Below are 11,367 nucleotides of genomic sequence, written 5' to 3' on the forward strand. Positions count from 1 at the left end.
CCTAAAAGAATGATACTTGGAAAAAGCAGACTGGCAGTTACTTATCCCACAGGTTATGTTGAAATGAGGGTCGTGTGCATGTACAAGTCCAATATGATGAATCAGTTTTCTAAGAGTAAAGTTCCTCTTTGAGCATTTTGTACACTGACTACGTTTACAAGCTGTCAATTGTCGGGTTATGGTCGGGTTAAGGTCACTATTCGGGTTTCTGAAACATTCGGAATAACCCGTTTACATGCGTGAGCAGAGAGAGTTACTCCTGTATACATGGCATTTGTAATCAATTGGCAATATCCCGACGTAAACGGCGACGCACGGTTAGCGCTCTGACGGCATCACGGACAACCTTAAGACGCAATAACTTTTCGGTCACCTTCTTATAAATCTCACTATCTCGGTACTTTCTGCCGTCAACAAAAGACATTATATTCATGGTTTTCACCACACTAATAAAGAAATTGGTTTCCTCCTCGCTCCAAAAGTGTGGTGCTGTGCTGCATCTCGCCATGTTTACCTCTACTTCTTGTTTACATCCGGTATACTGCGTGCAGGTTTTCTGCATTGACATATATATAACTATATTATTATAGTATATAATTATTATTATAACTGTTTTCTGGCGCATACAAGAAGTTCCTCTACTCAAAAGACCAAGATTCCTTGCGAATAGAACATGCGCAGAACACAAATCAATGTTCCTTTTGATGGGGATATGCCGATACGCGTTTACATGACCAAAATTTCGGGTTAGAAAAGGGGTAACCCAGGTTTTCGGGTTTTTAAAAAACGGAATATGAGCATATTCAGGTTTTTGCCGGTGTTTACATGGCTGTGCGCGACTGGGTTATTGCTAATATTCTGGTTTTGAACGGGTTATTGGCTGCATGTAAACGTAGTCACTGATGCAGTCCAGGCATGATCAGTGAAGAAGGTTGACAATTTGAGTTACAGTTACCGGCAGGGATTTGTCTCCATCCCCCGTGATGTTTGCGATGCGCCTCTGGAGAAAGGTCAGTGTCTTTTTCAAGTATCCAGGATATGCCATGTTGAAAACAAAGTACATGCAGAAGGCTGCAATGAAGGCCTCATCCACCGAAGTGCGAGAACAAACCTCAATTCCCTCGACATTGACCACACTCTGGCACTGTCTGGAGAGGGCATATTTCAACCCTTGTGCTTTCAGTTGAACGGTTGGATATGGAGTTTGAGGATTATTCTACATAAGAGAAATTTTTTTTAGCATACATAACAAGATCAATATGATAAAGCGTGCACAGTGATCTAAAAAAACATTAGCTTATGGCTAGTGGCTATGCAGGACACCAGGTATTTACCTGTCCAAGGATAATTAAATCCTCAATCTTCTCCTTGAATATGGATGGCAAGAGAAGGAGTCCACCCCTGAAGTCAATTCCTAGGTCATACAGATTTTACAATTAAAATGCATTTCAACAAATGTTGGTTGATACTAATAACCTGCAAATTCCCATAGACAGGCTACCGCATGTTATTTCAGGTTCAGTACATTAAACTAAAATGTATTAGCTTTTAAAATGTATGTAAGAAATAAACAAATTAAATATCAAGATAATGTTGCATTATACACCGACTAGGTGCCACAAACAGATTAACACTAGACAGGTATTACAGCCCTCTAGCAGTATTATTAGTGTGGATGGGATTGAGAAAAAATTCCATGTGAGAAAATGGTGCCTAATTTGAACTATTTTATAAACCTTGATACTTAAATTTAAACATGATTTTGATTTAGATTTTTTCGCCAGACCTGATGTGCCTGCCAAATTTGGTTTGTTTTTGAGCAGGTTTAGGGGGTCAAATTGAGGCTCAGAGGCAGTAGAATCATAATAAAAAAAGAAAAAGACACAAGAACAATAGCGTCCTTGCCTCCAGGCAATATGTATCATGTCAGTACAATACAAGTTCAGTGGAACTGTACACAGTCTCTTTAAAAAAAAAGGGACTGCACACAACTGACACAATGATGCAGCAGAATTAACTAGGTGTATGTGCTCAAATCAGTACCTTTAATATCCTCAGCCAAGGCATCCTCTCTTGCTTCCATGTAGAGTTTTTTCAGTGGCGAATCCTTGACAAGTTTCAGCATATTTGGGAGAATAGATGTGAAGTTCTCACTGATGCGGTGGCATATGTTGACTGGAGAGGGGTGCATGGCATCAACCTCATCGCACAACTGAGATTTTAAAAAGAAAAATAGGGGAAAGAAAGGCATATTTTATTTAAGTATTAAGTATATAAACAACATTTATCAACACTTTTATGTTTCTGAGGAACACTGTAGTGGCAGCCAGGACAGTTGCAGTAAAAAACAAATTATTTACAACTGTAGGAGAAGTCTATATGAACTTTTTTTCGGAATTTCTGTTAAGTGTTAATATATAGACTGTGGGCAATTTAAAGCACTGACTGTAGCTGAAGCTGGCATCAGCTTAATTGTTCTTAACCCTGCGGATGTTCTTAGGAATGGATATCTCCTCAAGAGATCTTCAGTTGACATTCCTTCTGCTATTTCTCGGCGTCTCCATGCAAAGGTTTTTATCATGCGGTCTTTCACCAGATTCACGTCGGGGTGCAACTTTCTGTATTGCTCAAGCAGTACCTTGATATGACCCTCAATAGAGGTTGCATCCTCCCCCACAATACATGATTCCTTTATCAAAGCAGATATCACTGGTTTACTTGCAAAGGTTTCATTACATTTACAGTAACAAGTGTAGTTGTCATCAACTCGAGTAAAATGTTATCTTCACTGCACCTGGTTCACTGACTTCACTCTGTGCATGTGTTATCGTGTGGGTGTGTGCCGGGGTGACAATGTGACAAGTTTGCATGCGTGCATCTGGTGGAAAATTATTAAAAAACGATTTATGATATTACGTATGATATTTGGAAAGGAACACTTACATTGTACACTGTGACAGCATGTCATACAGAGTCCCAATTATTTTGTTACGGTACTTTTGTTTCTTGTGGACCGGTTCTTTAGCATCTAAGTGGCTCTGGACATCTTGTGGGAATTGTGGGATGGAAATGACTGCAGGCAGTCTGTGGCAAGTAGATTGCAAACTGCAATACAGCAGAAGAACAGCATTATCAGATTAGACAACAACACCTCAACGCAAGATAAAAAGAGAAAGAGAAATGGTGAAAAAAAATAGCATAATTAATACATTATTACCTCTGGTTTGCTGGGAACACAGGAGCTTCACATGTTTGTTGTTCTGGTTTGACCAATTCCAAAGTAAGGGTGACCTTGTAGTGGTGTGTGAAGTCTCTGAATTTTAGCTGCTTTTTGAAAGACTTGTCAAAGAGATATGCAATCATATTTTCTGTGAGTCCGCAGTCTACTGTCTCTCCATCCACATCATTGTCTGAAATGTAAATGAAAAGGCTATTAAAAGAAGCACTGAAACTCTGGACATACAGATGGTGACTGAAACAATTCATAAAAACTCATTCAATTCATTAAACTCTGTATATAATCATTAAATCTCATAACATCATATCTCAGCAGCTATTGTTATTAACGTTGTATCTCCAGCAACTGTTTTATTCTTTCAAATAATCAACCATCTACAGAACTTTTTAGTACATTATTTTTCTACTTCTCATCATCATCATCAATTATTATTAATACTATTGTTTAAAGTGAGCCTGTTATCGTTCAACAGAAAAAGACATCATATAAACAACAACTTTTGCAGCCTTGTTAGTCTGATGGCGAGTTATCACCTTTCTGTCATCATTAACATACTGTTAATAACCAAAGCTCTGAGGCTTTACATTTGTTCTATATGTTAGAATACAAGATTTCAGCATCAAGTTACAACCAGGTTAAGTTACAACCATTCAAGTTACAACCATTCATGATTTATAGTCAAACTAACCAAAAACTTATTACTGATCATCATTATAACGTTTCAGGGCGTTCCTGTAACCATGGTAACTCACGGTGCCAGAGGGGAAGGAGAGACGCTGAATGAAGCCGTTTACACAGACACACCCCAGACAAAGTCCAGACTAGAGTTGTTATTTCACATATGTAGCACACAACAGGAGACTCTCACGTTTTGACTAAAGTCAAATACTAACAGATAACGTAGCAGCGCGAGTCCTTGATAGCTAAGCAGCTGAACTTTAGCACCGCTCCGTGTTTAGATCCCGCCATGTGTGGGTAACTATACTATCACTGGTCAGGCGCGCACACGCTGTAAACGATTCTATTGGCTGTAGAGTGTGACAATCTCAATCAATAAAAATCAGCCAACAATTTTTTGTTCTCCTCCGATCCTCCTTGATCACATAACATGTCGCCTCTGTGAACTCTGAATGACGGAAATCCGTCGTAGTGACGGAGAACTTTAATCCGTGTAACTACCGTGTGTAAACAGTCCGAGTACAACAGGTGTCCCGCAGTTGGGTTCCGAGTTCAAGTGAAAACACAGTGACGCACCGGATGCAAAATGTTTTTAACTGTAAAAGTGCAGTTTCCAGCCTGCTTCAGACAATGCTGAGTTTACTGACTAGCTAATTATTAAAAACTAGGATTTGTTGCTTGAACTATCTTAACCCACTCAGCACTAATATCCCCACACATTTTCTGCTGTGTGATGCGTTAAGCGGCAGATAAAAGGCTACTACTTGGAGAGAAAATTAATTAAGCCAATTCAAAAGATTAAATGGGACAAAAGTTGTTTTTTTTCCTTTTACATTTGTTTTTACCACAGTATTAAACTGTGATGTTGATGTTTTGTTGTAATAAAAATGGAAACATGAATAAATAAACACCAGGTAAGATAAACACTAGTGAATAAGATAAATACCAAATAATAACTTGTATACTTCAAATTCAGTGTTTTCGCGGGCTTTGGTGATTTCTTTTGTTTGTTGGAGCTTTGAGCGGGAGACTGTGTACCGTTGCTAGCTTGACATTAGCATGGCTAATAACGTTAGCCGACTTAATTATGTGAGCTAACTAATATTTTCGATACCTTTCTTTACTTACTACGTCTTTGGCAGTTCAAGATACAGTATTGTATAGCTTACAGTAAGTGACTTAATGTTAGTGATTGTAATATCAGAACAAACTTAGCTAGCTAGCTAGCTACTGATACCAATGCTAATGATAGCTCTGATGTTAGCTAGCTACATTTTCGTCTTTGGTGATAGTTATGAAGTTCAAACTTTACTTACCTCTAAATTTCTGAGCCTCCTCCTCTGAAACTTCGATTCCTCCTTCCATCACCAACTTTTGTAAAAGTTCCTCTGTGGACAGACCCCTGAGCGACATACTGCATCATGAACGGACTCTCGTCTGTCCTGCTCAGCACTAGTTTGACGTCTCTGGTATTAGTGCGCCGCTGTTTTTCTTCTTCTTCTTCAGTTGCTTGTTTAACGGTGGATGCGGACTAACTTAGCGCACTACCGCCACCCTCCAGATAAATTGTGCATGATCATCACTGTGGCTTACATCCTTGAAAATACTGTAGCCTGCAAGCTACAAAAAAAAAATATATATATATAAAAAAAATACATTTATAGAAATAACCCTATATTCTGTCAATGAGTCCAGTGTTCTTTAAAAATGCAAGCATATACTTTATTACTCTATGATCAGAGCCCTTAGACAAAAGCTCTCTAAGAATAAAACTTTACCCACTGTCCTCTATTTTCCTTTTCATAAAAACCCTTTCTCTATTAAATTTCCTACACATCATAAAGACGTGTTCCACTGTCTCTGGCACATTACATATCTCGCAATTTCCTGTATTATGTTTTCCTATTAACTGTAATGTTTTGTTTAGTCTGGTATACCCTGTTCTCATTCTTGTATAAATTCCCTCTTCTTTTCGACACCTTAATACTAAACGACCCAGACCCACCTCAGGATTTACAATGTAAAAATCCCTCCCTTTATCTTCCCTGTCCCATTTATCTTGCCACAACTTTTTAACATGTTTTTTAATCATTGACTTAGCCTCTGATTTTGATATTTTACACTGAATAGATATATTTGTCGCTTTCAAAGCCTGTTTAGCACACTTGTCTGCCAACTCATTACCAACCATACCTACATGAGCCGGAACCCAAACAAACTTTACATGCGTCCCCCCAATTTGAATACTATGCAACAACATCAGTATCTCACACACAATATCAGACCTTTCACATGAGTTACCCGATTTAAAATTTTCTAAGGCTGACAAAGAGTCTGAGCATATAGCTACTCTTATCGGTTTACTTTGCTCTACCCACTGCAATGCCATCACAATAGCTATCAACTCTGCTGAAAACACTGATAAATGATCTGAAACTCTTGCAGAAAACTTAATATCAAACTCTGGTATCACATATGCAATTGCCACTTTCCCTGTATCTGGTTGCTTTGACCCATAAGTAAAAATTTGCACATACCCATAATAGTTATCCACATACCTCATAGCCATTTGTCCACTATCCCCCTTATAATTTTTTATCTTTTCATGCAAAGTTATATCAGCATCTGGAACCGGTAGCAGCCACGGCGGGTGCGGTGGATAGACTACTGATGGACCAAATTCGAAATGTTCTACAGCCGCTTGCTTTACCTCTTCATGTATACTTGCACTAAACGTCTCTCTCTTACTTTTTGCCTGCTCCCATGTTGAAATGAGGACACTTTTAGTTGGATGGTCTTCCATATGTCCTTTTAGATGAACAAAATATGACAGTGACATTTGCAGTCATCTCAACTCAAATGGCATTTCTCCTACTTCAACCTGAAGCGCTGATATAGGGGAGGTTCTCATTACTCCTGAACATATCCGAAGAGCTGAACGCTGAATAACATCAAGCTTCTTTAATTCAGACTTTGCAGCAGACCCATAAGCCACACACCCGAAATCAACAATAGATCTAATTAATCCCACATATAATCTTTTCCAGGTAAGCTTAGAATCAAAAAGCATACCTAAAAATCTCACACATTTTACTCTTTCTAAATCTCTACCATACAATTGCAATGTAAACCTTTCTTCAATTTTTTTAAACGAGAAAAACTCTACCTTGGTTTTCTCAACAGAGAACCTGAATCCCCATTTCCCAGCCCATTCTTCTACACAGTCGATAGCTTTTTGCAAATTTTTAACAATAAATTGAACATTTTTACCCCTTTTCCAGAGAGCGCCGTCATCTGCAAACAATGATTTGCCTATACCATAATCAAGCGTATCAGATATATCATTTATCATAATAGAGAACAAAATTGGTGAGATAACACTTCCTTGGGGTACACCGTTTTCTACAAAAACACAATCAGAGAAGCTACTATTTATCATCACCTGAATTTGCCTATTGCTTAAAAAATCCCTAATCCAGCAATACATTTTCCCGTCTATTCCAAGCCTTCGAATTTTAATTAACACACCATCCTTCCAAAGCATATCATACGCTTTTTCCATATCAAAAAATATAGCAGCTACTACTTCTTTACACACTTGGGCCTTTCTTATATCACTCTCCAATTTAATAACTGGATCCATAATTGGCCTTCCTTTCCTGAAGCCGGTTTGGAACGACGTTATCAGATTTCGAGACTCAACAGAAAAAGTCAGTCTCTCCACAATCATTCTCTCCATTATCTTACCTAGGTGGGATGACAAAGCAATTGGTCTATAGCTAGAAGCCACAGTAGGATCTTTCCCTGGCTTTCTAATTGGAATTTATATAATAACATATATAATATAATAACAGCCATCTTCCAGCTCTTTGGAATTTTCCCTTGTTCCCATACCTTACTGAATAACTCCAATACAGTATGAAGAGCTTCATTACCGAGATGCTTCAACATTGCATAACTTATTCGATCTTTTCCCGTAGCTGTTACCTTCGCCTTACTCACAGCCTTCTTTAGTTCACATAGTGAAAAAATGCATTCAAGCTATCATCTCGATCCTCTACATTTTCTAAAAGATATTGGTACTGTCTTTTTGTTGCCTCTCTTTTATGTCTTTCATCTTCAGTTAAGTTAAAACTACTATGAACATTAGCAATATCTTTGACCATTAACGCTGCTTTATCTCCATCCTTCACTGCCATAGTCTCACCATTCTTAAGGACTGGATAACTCCAAGATTGCCGCACCCCACTCATTTTTTTAACAACTCTCCACACATCATTTACGGAGGTTTGTCGTCCTATAGTGTTACAATATTTTATCCAGTAATTCTTTTTTACTTTCCTAATTACTTTTCTCACCTTAGCCTGCTCTCTTTTATATTCCATATACTTTTGAAAGCTTAAACTATTTTTAAACTCTTTAAATACTTTATTTCTAGTGTTTATTGCTTGCGTGCAGTCACTTGTCCACCATGGTACCAATTTCCGCCTCGTACTTCCCAGCCTCGACTCGGCAATAGAAGCTCTTGCAGCTTCCACCATAGCCACACTAATATTTTCTGCAAATTCATCCACATCATCCATCACCTCAACCTGACCCATATTCCTATCACTTAAAACTGTAAACTTTATCCAATCAGCTTTATTAAAATTCCATCTTTCAGAGAAACTCTGGTTCACATTGCAGCTCCTATTACCCATCCTACATAAAATCGGATAATGGTCACTTCCAATTGTTGTCTCACTATAAACTTCCCATATTATTTGATCTGCAAGGGACTGAGAAACTAAAGTCAGATCCAATACAGACTGTACTCTCACCCCAATATGAGTAGGTGACCCATCATTTAAACAAACCAACCCTTTCCTATCCATAAGTTCTTCTAAAACCAAACCATTATGATCCGTTCTATCCCCTCCCCACAAAGAACTATGTGCGTTACAATCTCCTAACCAAATTACGTTGACACTTTCTTGCCCTTCAACCAGCTCCAGTGCATCAATATCAAGTCTTTTACAGGGATTATAAAAATTTACAATATTTAAACTACCATTGTCACACCAAACCTCAGTAACTAAATACTCTAAGCCTTCACCCTTACCTAAAACTCTGTAGGGAACCCCCACCTTAATAAAAGTAGCACATCCACCCCCACTACTATCACTCCTATCACTTCTTTCACATACATATCCATTTAAAACAAAATTTAGATGAGGTTTCAGCCATGTCTCAACAATGCAAATAATCTCAGGTTTAATCTCTAGTTCGGAGATAAACCTCTTGAGCTCTTGCCCATTTGCCACCAAACTTCTAGCATTCCACTGTAGAAAATAAATGTTTTTTTTTTCTTTCTTTTTCTCCTTTTCTTTTTCTTGTCTTTTCCCTCCTTCCCTTCCTTTTCTTCCTTTTAAGTCTTAGCTTGTAAAATCAACGTAGGCAACTGTGAGACATGCTGTGATAAGGATGTTGGTTTCTCAGATTTATCTCTGTTCTGGAGTTCACCCTCGTCCATACTATCTTCACTCGCCATCAACTGTCCCCCCAACCCTGCCACAGTGTGATCATACACAATTTACTTAAAGCAGCTTATTCCAAAAACCTCGGTGTTAGTTGTTTTGACAAACTGATAAACGTTATTTCTCCAGCTCCAGAAGATCAACCAGATTCAGTCAAACCGCGTCTCAACACGCCGGAAGTCACCAGCTCAGTGCGCCGCTGTTGCTTGGCAACCAGTGTGTTATCTTGGGGAACTATATTTCGGCGGAAGAATTAGGATTTGTTTTCAGTAAATAATCACATTTTATGTTACTGTGTGTTTATTTTCTGAAGTATTACTAGGTTGTCTACAGCAACCATTTTAGCAACCGTTTAATAAAAGCTGATTGAACTGTGATTTACAGTGATTTTAGAAGAGTAGTTCAGGTGGGTAATAGGACCCATTTATCTGCACAGGAAATTATATGTCTGTCTTCAGAAATGCAGGGACAGTTTATTAAGCTGAACAGTGATGGCAGGTTGAAGCATATTTTTGCCACTTGTTCTCTTGCGATCTTCTGGGTGGCACTGATGAGGGAAATCCAGATACGGCCTTAAAACTTCTCCTTCCTTTTGCCTCCACATACTTGTGTGAGGTGGGCTTTTCCAAACTGACTGAGCTCAAAACAAAACACCACGTTCAAATAAGGCTGTAAATCCAAAACTGAGCTGAGAATTCAACAGATTTGTAGAACAAAGTAGTCTCATGTTTCACATTGAGCTAAAACTTAGCATAAATGCAGGCTTTGTAGAAATGATGCAAGTAATAAGAGGCTAACAACAACAATATAATAATAATAATAATAATAATAATAATAATAATAATAGTTCTAAATACCTCAACTATAACTACTAATAGGCCTAAAATACTACAATTACTTCAATGCTGCATGTCCATCCATCCATCCATCCATCTTCGTCCGCTTATCCGGTGTCGGGTCGCGGGGGGAGCAGCTCCAGCAGGGGACCCCAAACTTCCCTTTCCCGAGCAACATTAACCAGCTCTGACTGGGGGATCCCGAGGCGTTCCCAGGCCAGGTTGGAGATATAATCCCTCCACCTAGTCCTGGGTCTTCCCCAGGGTCTCCTCCCAGCTGGACGTGCCTGGAACACCTCCCTAGGGAGGCGCCCAGGGGGCATCCTCACCAGATGCCCGAACCACCTCAACTGGCTCCTTTCGACGCAAAGGAGCAGCGGCTCTACTCCGAGCTCCTCACGGATGACTGAGCTTCTCACCCTATCTCTAAGGGAGACGCCAGCCACCCTCCTGAGGAAACCCATTTCGGCCGCTTGCACCCTGAATCTCGTTCTTTCGGTCATGACCCAGCCTTCATGACCATAGGTGAGGGTAGGAACGAAAACTGACCGGTAGATCGAGAGCTTTGCCTTCTGGCTCAGCTCTCTTTTCGTCACAACGGTGCGATAGATGGAATTGGAAGACCAATATTGTACTTTTGAGGAAACATTCTTCAAAAGTGTAAGTGTAAGTACAAAACTGTTCTTGTCTCGTACCTCTATTTTTGTGTGTGTAAGAGCCTTCCTCATAGGCTCTTTGTTGGCATGGTGACAGGTTGGATGCATTTTGTTGGTTTCTTCGCTGTCCAATTAGGAGGGACATACTCTAAACTCTGCCCCCAGGGGTCATTTGCACCCACAGATCAATAGGTTCTATCATGCAGATGTTAAGTCTTACAAGTTTACATGAATTAACATTATATTGTCCTAACCCAGACTAAGGCACCAGGAGGTTGGAGACTGAAGGAAGCAGAAGGTTATTTCCTGCTGTGTAGCAGAAGGTTTCTCTTTATATGATAATAGTTGGTTTTAACCTAATCTATTTAACCAAAGACAGGAAGAGAGGGGGAGAGAAAGGGTCTGTCTTTACTTATTGTTTACCGAGACAAAGGTGGTGATTG

The 11,367-nt window shown here is 39.2% G+C and overlaps 1 protein-coding gene across 1 annotated transcript; it reads right to left on the reverse strand.

Moving 5' to 3' along the window:
- Positions 1-837: 837 nt before the first annotated feature.
- LOC120573473 lies at positions 838-2,623 on the reverse strand. The gene is made up of 4 exons (XM_039823219.1): positions 2,483-2,623; positions 2,044-2,212; positions 1,335-1,414; positions 838-1,216 (listed from the first exon to the last, which is right to left on the reverse strand). The coding sequence occupies exons 1-4, from the start codon at positions 2,579-2,581 to the stop codon at positions 920-922; spliced, it is 645 nt and encodes a 214-aa protein (XP_039679153.1). The 5' UTR covers positions 2,582-2,623; the 3' UTR covers positions 838-919.
- Positions 2,624-11,367: the final 8,744 nt, after the last annotated feature.

Source organism: Perca fluviatilis, chromosome 14 (genome assembly GCF_010015445.1).
Source record: "Perca fluviatilis chromosome 14, GENO_Pfluv_1.0, whole genome shotgun sequence".
Classification (NCBI taxonomy): domain Eukaryota; kingdom Metazoa; phylum Chordata; class Actinopteri; order Perciformes; family Percidae; genus Perca; species Perca fluviatilis.